Raw genomic sequence first — 12,861 nt, forward strand, 5'->3', positions numbered from 1 at the left:
GTTTATTAATAATAATAATTACAAATATCTCATGAAAATTCACCCCAAAACCAAAAGTAAATGTAAATCCACTATACCATGTACTATACAATGTAAATACCAATTAAAAGATGTTAATAAGATTTGTAAATTTTTTTGAAAGAAATCTCTGATCCTGAGCAAGGCTGCATTTATTTGGTAATATAGTCTAATATTATAACAATTAAAAAAAAAATTCTATTGTAATATATTTTAAAATCTAATTTATTCCCGAGATGGCCAAACTGAATTTTCACCATTACTTCATCATTACTACGCTTCAGTTTCACATGATCCTACAAAAACCGTTCTGTGCTCAAAAAATTGTTCTTAATAATGTGAACAGTTTAATGTTATGTTCGTGGAAACCGTGATACATTTTTTCCAGGATTGTAACAATATAGAAGTATTTACAGTCACATTTTATCAATTTATTTAATACTGAATAAAACTATTAATTTCTTAACAGATCTTACGGATCCCAAACTTTTGAATGTTTGTGTATTTCATTTATATATTCCCCCTTTACATAAGAAAAAAACACTTTTTATTACTGTAATGCAAAGAAATTAGTGCTGTGCAATGATTAGTTACAAACTGAGGTATAGTGCTAAACAAAAGACTAAAGTGCTCGAGGAGGATAAGGAACAAATGAGGAGTTTACTTAAAGGAGGTACAGACTATATTAACAAGACAATATAACATTCAGGTTAGCACTCACATACAGCTTTGACACATATATTCAGTATACATTCAACAATCACGGACCAGGAGGAACTGAACGGGTATTTATACACACAGAAGGTAATGAGGGAACTGGAGACAGGTGGGGATCAATCAATTAACTAAAACAAGAAAAGGAAGATGACCAAATAAGGAAACAGAAAGTTCATAAACGTGACAGTTCGCCCCCTCCCGGAACGGTGCGTCCTCGCACCGCAAGAGGAATACCAGCGGAGGGAGGGTGGGGGTTCTGGAGGCGGGCGAGGAGCAGGTGACGAGGGAGCATGGAGATAGGGACCAGGGCGGAGTGGATGGAGGGAGGAGCCCGGAGCAGGAGGTGCCAGATGGTCCACCAGAGACCAGCCAGGACGGAGATCCATGGTGGAGTCGACGGCGGGAGGAGCCATGGTGAAGGAGGGGTCGACGACACCAGGGGGCCGACAGGCGGAGACTGCACCGGTGGGTGAGGAGCCCAAGATGGAGCAGCACAGCCACAGAGCCAGGGTGACAGAGGATCCGGAGGGCCTAGGTGGAGCAGAAGGCTCAGGCGACCAAGGCGGAGGCGGGGTCCTGGGAGACCACTGTGGAGCCGGAGCGACCGAGGATGGAGGTGAAACCAGAGGGAAGGAGGAGCCTGACAGAGCCGGAGGGATGGAGTGACGAGGTGGAACCAGGGGAGTGGAGTCCCGAGGCGGCGGATGGTCGACGACTGACCAAGGTGGAGCCGGAGGGACAAGGGAGCCCGGTGGAGCAGGTGGGATGCCAGGCCACGGTGGAGACGAGGGAGCTAAGAGCCGAATATGAGAGTCGAAGGACCGAGGAGGAGTCCAGGGCTCGGAGGCTGGAGGCGGAGACAGGGCCTTAACGCGCCAAGGCCGAGCTGGAGACTGGCAGTCCAGCGGCGAACCATCGCGCCCAGATGGCGCGGACTGAGGGTGAGCTGCGGGACTGACTGGCACCAGCAGGGATGACGAGGAACTGGCTGGTCTAGGAGGAGAGAGAGGAAGGATGGTAGGAAACCGGAGGATCAGGGCTGGATGGAACCAGCGGAAGTGGAGCAGAGGGACCGGCAGGTCCAGGAGGAGGTGGGAGAGGGAGGCCGGGAGGGAACACAGGAGACACAGAAGATTCAGAGCTGGGCGGAACCAGCGGAGACAGAAGATTCAGAGCTGGGCGGAACCAGCGGAGACACAGAAGATTCAGAGCTGGGCGGAACCAGCGGAGAAACAGAAAATTCAGGGCTGGGCGGAACCAGCGGAGATGGAGCATAGGAACTGACTGGAGGTAGGAGTGGGAGACTGAGAGGGTACACAGGGGGATCAGGGCTGGACGGAACCAGCGGAGAAACAGGAAAATTAGGGATTACCTCCATTGACCAGTCCATAAGGTCCATACGTTGCTCCATGTTTCCCCCCCCCCCGAGATCGCATACAGCTCACCCTCAGTCGCAGGAGTGTGGGCAGGGCTTTCCTCCACACCCTCGATCTCCACGAGGACTCCCACGATGCACGGTGTTGCCGGCTCGCACACCTGGTCAGTCGCGCTCTCGAGATCCTGCTTCCTGTCAGTGGATGGCTCGGGCTCTGCGGCGGGCTCTGGCTACGTGTGTCGGGATGGTGGCTGGCTGGTATCTGGGTCAGGAGTGGGGCTGGAGATATCCTCTTCGGCGGTGCTGATGGTAAATGAAGATCCATTTTTCTCCAGCACCCACTCCACAAAAGCGGCGAAATCCTCTCGGGGACCGTTCGCTGGTAGGCGTGCCTTACACCGACTATATTAACAAGACAATATAACAAATAACAGCATTAACATTCAGGTTAGCACTCACATACAGCTTTGACACATTTACACATATATTCAGTATACATTCAACAATCACAGACCAGGAGGAACTGAACTGAACGGGTATTTATACACACAGAAGGTAATGAGGGAACTGGAGACAGGTGGGGATCAATCAATTAACTAAAACAAGAAAAGGAAGATGACCAAATAAGGAAACAGAAAGTTCATAAACGTGACATTAATCTTATCCAAATGTATTATTTTGGATCCGATTAATCACGATTAATCGTTGCCCAGCACTAAAAGAAATATATATTTAATATAATTATTTATATAATTGTAAAGCACAATTTTAAGTATATATCACTGTAGTAATTTTATTTGTGTCTCCAAACAGAATAATTTTCATTCTGATTTTCGTTTATTTATTTGTTGAATTTTTTTGCTTTATGGTAATTTGCAATACTGTTGCATTTGCAATTACAATGCAGAATTTTTATATATTTATATATAAAATATATATGTGTGTGTGTTTGTATATATATTTTTGATGGTTCTAAAACAGCATTTATTTATTGCCATAAAATATTTCTTCACCCTTTCACTCACATATTTGAATGCACAGTGCAGCAGCAGTATTGATCATTTCTTGAAATGGAACCTGTAGTGTAGAGACACATTTGCAATGGCTATTCTTAGATTACCCCAGCCTTCTGAACAGCTGCAGTGCTTCCTAAATTGCCTTTGGTCAGTGTTTAATTGGTCACTGTTCAAGTTTTAATTTCCCCACCTAAGTGTTTTTTTACACCTACTGTCATAGATGCAAGAAAAAAGAAACAACCAATAATAAAAAAAAATATATATATATATATATATATATATATATATATATATATATATATATATATATATATATATATATCACTAGTATGATTTGAATTTAGAAAATCACATTCACACAAACGTGCTATTACTATCTACTTGTGTAGTCTCTTCAGTCGTTATGCTGACACTGGCTCTAGTGAGCGTGAATTTAAAATGGCTCTTGTTTTGGGTGTTTTCCAACAGCACAGTGCGCCAAGTAGGGAAGGATGTGGGATAGGGGACTAACTGAGCTTGGCTCGACCCGAGGGTTGTCATGCAGGGCTGCTGAAAATAAACTAGCCTTCTCCGAGTTCTCACCGACTGTATCTCTTTCACACCCCTCTGGTCTCCTCCCTCTCTCTTTTACTCTTTCTCTCACCACTTCTTTTTTTTGTTGTTTACACTCAACTCCTCCCTTAAGACAAGATGTTTCCAAACACCAAGAGCAGATGTCAGAATGAAGCGATTTGGCCCACAGAGAGCAACGTAATGACTATCTACTATTCCTGACACAAAACATGAGGAGACTGACAGACAGGAAAGAGAGTGAGAAGAGGATTTGCAGGATAAAAGCTGATTTATCATGGCTCTTAAGTTTGACATGCAGTACTACTGTAGATGAAATCTGCTCCCATGTCAGTTAGGATTACACATCCATGTCTTTCACCATAGGCGGACACATAAATCCTCTCTTTCCTAAATGAATCCTCTTGTTAAACTGTTATCGTTATGCGTGTGTACTTCAGGTGATGCTGTATGGTTGCCAGGGCAGAAGCTGCCTCAGTCTCCTTGGGACCTCATTCGGAAGCGTCTGAGCCAGCGTATTACCATACGTCTTAAAGGTGGGCTTTCAGTCTCTATCAAACTTCAAAGAATCAACACATCTCTTGGGTTTCCACACTCTGCCCCCTTCTTTACATGATCCTGGTGTTCAGCCAGGCTCCAGAATATTCCACCTCACGTTAGAACAACTCTGTGAAGCCCTTGCTCAAATCCATTTCATCCCCCATGGCCCCTGTGTGCTCTTTGATTAACTGTAGGTTTGATTTATGGTTCATGGCTGCTATGATTTTGCTTTCTGTCAGGCCTGTCAGAGTGCACTCTGGATGAGATGACGTACGACTCCCTGATCCCTCTACAGCTGCTGCAGAACTATGTCCGTCTGGTACGCTAACTCGCTCTCCACGTCAAAGAGAGTTTCTCTGGATGATCTTTAACATTTGGATAAAAGAGTGCTGAGAGAAACAATGTCTTATAATACCATGGGACCAAAACAACATTCTTTGAGCCTCCACCACCAGTTTGGCACCTTGGGGCAACAGATACTATTTGTGTTTCAAAATGTTGTAATAGAAATTACATGCAGTACAACAAGCTGTAACTTAAAACAGCAAAACACCCTCCAAGACACTTGAGTATCTAAGCCTACATAAAGTCACGCATAAAATATTTGGCATGAATTATAAAATTAAGCGGGTCTAAATGAATAATACATGTGCTGGTAGTGTGTTTTGATGAACTCGATTGTGTTTTTGTCTGTGGTCAGGTGGAACAGTACCATAACGTCATCTTCCACGGGCTGGAGGGCAGCTTTCAGGAGTACATGGCCAACCAGATCTCTCATTATATCAAGGTAACTATTATCAGTTAAATATTATTTTTTAACTCTGTTAATGAAATGTAAAACATGAATAATTGTATGCACTTTTGTTCATTTAAAACTTAAAGAATCTCCTTTACATTTCATACTTTTGAAGGTTTTTGAACATTAAACATTGAGTATATGAGCAGGCCTGAATCCGATAATACAAGTTCATACACAAAGTACAATACATTTATGAAATCTTTTCAACTACATACAGTACACTACTTTTCAAAAATGTGTGGCCAGTATTATTTATTTATTTAGAAGGAAAGAAATATTTTTATTTAACAAGAATGCATTAACTTGATCAAAAGGGACAGTATAAACATATTAAATATATTATTTTGATATTTCTATTCATCAAAGAATACTGAAAAAAGCTTCACAGATTCCATAAAAATATTAAGCCGCAGTTAATTTCAATATTTATGATAATAACAAACAATGGTAAAAGTAATGATGGTTAAAATCCAGTTTTGCCCTCACCAGAATGAATTACATTTTAAAATATAGATGACCGTTATTTAAATTGAAATAATATTTCACAATGTTACTTTTTTTTAACTGTGTGTTTGATCAAATGAATGCGGCTTTGGTGTATTTCTAAAACATTAAAAATCATACCGACCTCCAACTTTAGAACGGTAGTGTATAAGAAATATATCTTTAAATCTAAAATTTTATTTCCATAATGTAACATATTTGTTAGTATAAACAAGTTAGCAAAAAATTGGGAAGGCTTGATTTGAAGCCGTCTGCTCTAATCACTCTTGGAAGGTGTAAATACGGTCCATTTTGATGTCACGTTGAATGTCACAAATTTAAAAACATGAACTAAAATTCTGCTATCAAAAGAATTTTGAATGAGTGTCTTGTTTGTCTCATGTACTGCAGGCGTCCATATGTACTAGTCATGATGTTTATGATGCACCTGTTGTGTGTTTGTGTGTGTTCGCAGCACAGACAGGAGGCCCAGGGGATTGGCTGTGATGTCGTCAGGGTGGAGATAGATGAGAGTCTATCAAAAGAGCACCTGCTGGAGATCTTCATCAACTGTGGTAAGAGCCTCTTCAATCATGCAGCTCTGTATCAAGGAGTCATGTTTCTCAGGTGATGATGTAGGCAAAGAAGATTCCAGACCCCTAGAAACGAGATCAAAACCTTTTATTCCGTGTTGAATCTGAAATGTTTGGAAATGAATATCATTCTGCGACACTCTCAATGATGATTTTGCATGCATTTAGCCTGTACCTTATAAAAATGTAAATACAAATCTTGATTACAATGAGCACTTGCACCGGAAGTGAATGTGGCAAATATGTGATACTCACTGTTTCAATAGTATAGCTGCAAAACATGAACAAAATACCATTTAAATCACTTACTAACCTTTTTTGTTGCAACATAATGTCTAAAACCTATAACAACTTGACAGATAGAATATTCCTTGAATGATTACATCTTTGAATTTGAGTGGTTTGTCTGGTACTGATCGAGTTGTGTTGTGTACTGTATATCAGGGTTCCTGGTGTCATTGCATGAAGGCAGCACTGGGCGTTGTGTTGTGGTGGTTCTGGAGGGTCTGCAGAGAGCCCACTCTCTCAGCCACCTCCTGGGAGACCTGTGCGAAGCCCTGGAGAACCGAGGATCTGTCTATTCACTCTCCCTCAACCATGGTGAGACTCCATGCATCCATACAGATGCAGTACAGCTAGAATAGTCAATGTGCCTGAAAGAGCAGTTCGGTTCAACTCTTTTCTCCTTGTGTTGACGGACAGGTCACGATGGGCTTTACTTTTTCCGTGAAGGGAGTTTTTTGATTGGCACACTGGCCAAGCCTCGCCTACAGGGTGCTGAGCTACGATTACAGCAGCACTTCCGCTGGGTGCAGCTGCGCTGGGACACCGAGCCCCTCAATGGCATGCTGGGACGTCATCTACGCAGAAAACTCCTCCACAAGGTCAGCCATGCTCATTATCTAATGGGCTGCAGGGAAGACCACCAGAATAGCTGTTCAGCTCTAAATTTAGTAAAGATCGTTTAGATCAGAGTGTACCATGTGAGTGCCGAATCATTCAAATAAACAGACTCCAAACAGCATGGAATGACTGCACAATATACATTTTATTTCTATTATGTGTGTGTGTGTGTGTGTGTGTGTGTGTGTGTGTGTGTGTGTGTGTGTTTGTGTGTGTGTGTGTGTGTGTGTGTGTGTGTGTGTGTGTGTGTGTGTGTGTGTGTGTGTGTATTAAGTGACAAATATACCGAAATAATCGTTAGCTGTTAACCTCAACACAGACTCAGTGAGCCGGACCTGTGGAATGGATCAATTGATTGAATAATTCATTCACAAATGGGGCTACTTGTTATTTCTTTCATGAAATATCATGAAGCCTAAAGTAAATGTCAGAATTTAAGGTGCACTTTAATGATGTTTTTGGTGCTTTTCATCTTTTTGAACATTGAAAATATCAGATTGGAATGAGAATAAATGATGAAATGTTTCGTTTTGAGTGAACTCTCCCTTTAATCGAGTTCTTCTATGGCTGCACAGGCTCAGGGCCAGTGCTGGGCATCTGATGATCCTGTACACAAATCGCTTTCTTGGGTGTGCTCAGTGTGGCACCAGCTCAACGCCTGCCTGTCACGTCTGGGTACCTCAGAGGCCTTGTTGGGACCCTATATCTTCCTCTCCTGCCCTGTGAATGCAGAACAGACTCAGGCCATTCCCAAGTATGTCACGATACTGGAATTTCTAACTTCAATACAGTACTTTGAAAAACATTTGATCACATTTTCGACAACATGAGGGGGAAAATTGCAACAGTAGCTAGGTTACTATATTTCTGACCATAATCAAATATGTTCTTATCAGTTGAAACTCTTGTCTGAGATTCCTCAAGCCCTATTAGGGGATACTACTACTACTAATATATCATTATTATTTATATTACACAAAAAATATATTACTATTGTAATGGAATAGGACCATGAGCTATAATGATTAGCTAATAATGATTTTTATATAATGTCCCATGACAGGCAGTATTATTTGTTAATATTGGTCCATGTGTCTTTGTGTTTAGGTGGTTGGTGAGGCTTTGGAATGCAGTAATAGTTCCACGGGTCGAGGATGCGGTTATATCTAGAGTAACAGCCAAACGCTCTCCCTCCCAACGACGCTCTCCCAACAGCAAAGGTCTGAGTCCAGGACAGAGAGCTGTAGTCAAAGCAGCTCTTAATATCCTGCTGAATAAGGCTGTGCTGCAAGGCTGCCCACTGGACAGAACAGGTACAGCACTGAGGAACACACTGAACTAAAGGATGCTACTAATGTACTCAACAAATTTGAATCTTTTCCGTTTTATGTGGTTAGAGATTGACAGGTTCTTACCCGAGTTCCAGGGAGGATGTTTCCCTCTTTCCACCATTGGCTCCGCCTACAGGAAAGGTGGCAGAAAAGGACGAGATAATGGGGCTTGGAGACGAGCCAACACCAGTCCAAGGAAGAAAGGTAGCCCCGCCTCTGGGAGGAGCTCTAGCTGCTCTTTAAGAGAAGGTGGGGTGTAACTGATGGCTTTGATTTTGCTGTATATGCATTTCTGCTACAGTAACAAGCTACTGCTGGCATTAGATTTTATTCATATTAAATTCTCTGAATAATCTATGTTCTTTTATTCCTATTATGAAGGATCTCTGGCCAATTCAATCACTCAGCCAATGACAAATGTCAATCATTCAAGGTGTGTTTCTTACATGCATATGTTTGTACTACCAGCAGATGGCAGTGTTATTCAGTGATTATGTATATACTGTCTGTTCCTGCAGACTCTGTGATGGAGTTGCTGTGGGTCTGTCTCTCTGCTCTGATGAAGAGACGGATCTCATCAGAGAACTCCAGACCATGTGCTCTAGCAAATCTGAGCCAGACATTAGCAGGGTAATAGACATTACTCACATATACTGCTGTTTCATAAGTTTGGGATGTTTTTAAAAACTCTCTGATGCTCACAAAGGTGACATATATTTAATAAAAAATACAGTAAATGCAGTATTTTTGTGAAATATTACTACAGTTTAAAATAAATGTTTTCTATTTTAATATATTTAAAAATGGTGAATTTTTAGAAGCCGTTACACCAGTCTTCAGTGTCACTTGATCATTCAGAAATCATCATAATGCTGATTTGCTGATTAAATCCTCTAGTCTCAGATTTAGTCTGTGCAAGAAAAAAACAGCTTGTGCTTCTCTTTGAGACTTTCTGTTCAACCTACACAAACAGTCTGGCACAGTTTAGCACATGGCCTTGCAGTTTCTAGGAATTGACAAGCTGTGTTCGTTTCCTCTTTTACTGGTACAGATTGCTCTTTTTAAAGAGGAGTTCATCATGCTTCCAGACTCGATTCCAGCCAATCCTCGGAGGAGTGATGGCAAGGTCACGCAGCCCCAAACAAATCCTGTTACAACAGAGAGAGCTGTGGATATGACCCATCCTCCACCACAGAAGGCAAGCCTTTGATAAAACACCATGGCTCTGTTCCAAAGCCTACTGACCCAACTACATAGGTTGCTGCCCTCTAAGGCAACACCCTAACTGTCATGGAGCCTCATCAATAAACAATATGGAGTGCTCTACATAAAGTTCACAAATAGAGAACCACAGTCAGGTTCCAAAAGTAAACAGCATGATGTTATAATAAACAAAAATATGTAGTGCACTCAAATATTAGGTTAAATCTTTTTTTATTATTATTATTACTACACATTTTATATACAATATTGAATGAAATGTGGTTATTCATAATAATTTCCCTCACCTCATCCACCATCTTGGATTTGCCTTAAAGTGCCCCATTATGGGTTATGAAAGGTATATATTTTGGTTTTGGGAGTCCACAACAACAAAGGTTGACATGCATGCAAGTTCAAAAAACACTTTACTTGTCTTATAATATGCATTTATTTTTTACCTTACTTGCTCAACGACTCCGAAACGATTCATAGATACAGACGGTTGGTCTGGGAACGCCCACGGGAACACCGCGTCACGTGATGTGGATTTAGCCCGTGGGGGAAAACATTGCCTTGGCGCCAATTGAAATACACGGGACAATCACGGCGAAGAGTTGCTGTGTCGTTTTCTGTACCTCCAATAAACTTACAAATTATAAATTGAAGTTCTACATCCTTCCTAATAAACATACAGAGCCGGAAAGGATGACAAAATGGCTACAAGCAATAAGTTGTGAGGATGATCAAGGGAAGTTGTGGAATCCCAAGATTAAGCATGTGTGTGTGTGTGCAGTCGGCATTTCATCACAGGCAGGCTATATTAACATCGTGTTCATTATTAACGTTATCAAAACTGTGTACGGTTGTTTCAGAAAGTGGCATGCATATATAATTAGCCTTATCATTCTACCTGAAGCAAAACTATGTAACGTTAGCCTAGTGTCGAACATAAACCCACTTAAAAAAGCGTGTGGACACGTAACAACTTAGTTTTGTGTCAGAACTTTTACACTTTCATTCATAAATTCACCCCGTCTGTGTTTACGAAAAGATTGAATCGCGGAATCCAGTCAAAAATAGAACTTGCTGTATAAAGCAGAACGTCATGGAATTCGCCTGTTTTTGAATGAATACATCTACATTAGGGCTGTAAAATGAATCAAATATCGATATGGACTAGTGTATATGAATATTAAAGTTAAAAGAGACTACAATTGTTCTACGTGTCTCTGGGAACGAGTGCTCAATATGTGCATTTTTGTCATTCAAATACACACGATGTTCGCAGTGTTTTCCCCCACGCCGACTCCGCCCTCGCCACGCCCCCAGCTATGACTAGATGCCGACTGTATCTATTTGTGAGGTGCAGTGCTGCTTTGTGTACAGCGTTACCAGGGAAACCGTTATTTTCCCACTCCAAAAGCGGCACCTAGTGGCAAACAATGAATCTGCATTTTCATTCAGACCAACAAGTGTGTGGGACATGTCCTAATGTTTAATGTTGACTTCAACATGAAACGGCTTGAGATTCGTTTTGAAAAGACGACTCAGTTCAATGATTCAGAGTCGACTCTTTCTTTTGAGAAACAATAACTTTAAACACCGTACACTTTCAGATTTAAAACTTCGCAGGATGTTTTCATTCACTTAAAGTTGTGTTTCCAAAAATCCATAACAGGGGCACCTTAAATGTGGCCTCTGAAGGTTGCTTGCTATTTTTTGTAACAACGCACATGTATTAGGTGCATTCTTTGTTTTTGTTTGTTAAAAATACTTCGTTTTTTGTATATTGCTGTGTCTGTGTAAAGATCGACGGCAGTCATGCTTCTCCTCAGCGAGTGACGAGACCCAGATCGCATCTGCCCGTCCCCAGCAGCAGAGGGGCTCAGCAGGTGAACACCACCAGCAGCATTTCCCTTCAGAGTCACAGCAGCAACCCTAGCAGAGCCTCCACGAGCAGCAGAGCAAGGCAGCCCCCGTCCCACAACAACAGCAACAACTTCTCCTCACAAGACAACATCTGGTTCCTGGACCCTAACTGTAATGAAAACTACAGTAACCATGGATAAACACCTCCCACTGCCTTCCCTTTGCCCTCAGTCTGTTATCAACCTCTATGTTGTGAAGTTTGGTTACTGGCAGCATTTTAGTATTTGTACATGTTGTCCATACTTGTTACACTATATTACATTGTGTACTTGGGGACCATAGTTTTAATATATTCAACTATTTAATTAAAGAACTTTGAGGAAAAACAAGTACGATAAACTAACAAGAGAAAGACTGCTTGAACACTTTACAATTTGCCTTTTAGGTGAAATGTTTTGGATCAAAGAGCCAGCTGGTAGTCTTTTTGCTCTTTAGTATTTTCAATCAATCGTGTTTTACGTTTAAATAAGTGAAAGGTGACTTTTAAAAACTGTCGAAATCAGGGTTTTACCAAATATGTGTAAATAAGAACTGGGAACTTAAATGTTGTATAGATTAGTGTGTGTGTGTGTGTGTGTGTGTGTGATATTGCATTTGTACATTAGAGGAATTTTGAAGGGAAAATGAGAACTGTATATATTGTTTGTAATATTAAATTTTGGTTCATATTTTTTCACAAACAATGTGGCAATAAGTACCACCATTGCGAAACGCAGGATATTTTGTTTTTGTCTGTTAAGCCATAATTAGTATTTTTAATTACTCTCATGCGTGCTCAGTGTCTGGCTTGAACTTTGACTTTGTGAAACTATGAAATCGGAAATAGCGCACATTTTCTTTTCGTTTGTCTTCTATATTGAACATTTAGGATAAACAAGTATTATTTTATAGTCAGTATTGTTCATATGTACAGAAGAGATTATAATCGACCTCTGATGTTTAAATGTATTATAGTTGTCGGATGAGGTTCAGAGAAATTGTCCTGTTTCCTCCAAGCACAACAATTAAAAATGCACTATCCTAGACATCACCTCAGCGATTGGCTCTTCTTTCTCTACACAGCTAATGCTAACATTGGGTTTCTTTGAAACCGAATCATTCAGCTGGAATCGTTTATCACCACCAGCTACAGTATGTTTCTGTCCTGTCCTCTGAAGCTTCGCACTATAACACAAGATAAGAGTGGAATGAGGTTATTCCTGGTGACCACATATATAAAAGAAAAAAAAACGAGAGAAGCGAGGTCTTGAAAAATATATTTTTTTCACAGAAAAGGCTTTTATATATATTTACACTTTAAAATATTCAATATTTTTGTTTGTGTCTTTCCTTATTCCATGAAACGCATAAAGAAACTAGAGTAATTGTTTCGCCGTTTACATGA

General features: G+C 40.9%; 1 protein-coding gene across 2 annotated transcripts in view; it reads left to right on the forward strand.

Annotated features, from left to right (window-relative positions):
- Positions 1-12,500, forward strand: part of cttnbp2 (cortactin binding protein 2) — a 57,612-nt gene extending 45,112 nt beyond the window's left edge. For both annotated transcript variants that reach the window (XM_059565014.1, XM_059565015.1), the window contains 13 exons: positions 4,137-4,232; positions 4,476-4,555; positions 4,937-5,023; positions 5,994-6,093; positions 6,556-6,711; positions 6,814-6,995; positions 7,590-7,768; positions 8,122-8,327; positions 8,412-8,594; positions 8,727-8,778; positions 8,864-8,975; positions 9,397-9,543; positions 11,357-12,500. In XM_059565014.1, the coding sequence (XP_059420997.1) occupies positions 4,137-4,232; positions 4,476-4,555; positions 4,937-5,023; positions 5,994-6,093; positions 6,556-6,711; positions 6,814-6,995; positions 7,590-7,768; positions 8,122-8,327; positions 8,412-8,594; positions 8,727-8,778; positions 8,864-8,975; positions 9,397-9,543; positions 11,357-11,617 (1,841 nt within the window). In that variant the 3' untranslated portion in view covers positions 11,618-12,500. The remainder of the gene's footprint in view (positions 1-4,136; positions 4,233-4,475; positions 4,556-4,936; positions 5,024-5,993; positions 6,094-6,555; positions 6,712-6,813; positions 6,996-7,589; positions 7,769-8,121; positions 8,328-8,411; positions 8,595-8,726; positions 8,779-8,863; positions 8,976-9,396; positions 9,544-11,356) is intronic.
- The last annotated feature ends 361 nt before the right edge of the window (positions 12,501-12,861 follow it).

This window comes from Carassius carassius, chromosome 13 (assembly GCF_963082965.1).
Source record: "Carassius carassius chromosome 13, fCarCar2.1, whole genome shotgun sequence".
In the NCBI taxonomy this organism is placed as follows: Eukaryota; Metazoa; Chordata; class Actinopteri; order Cypriniformes; family Cyprinidae; genus Carassius; species Carassius carassius.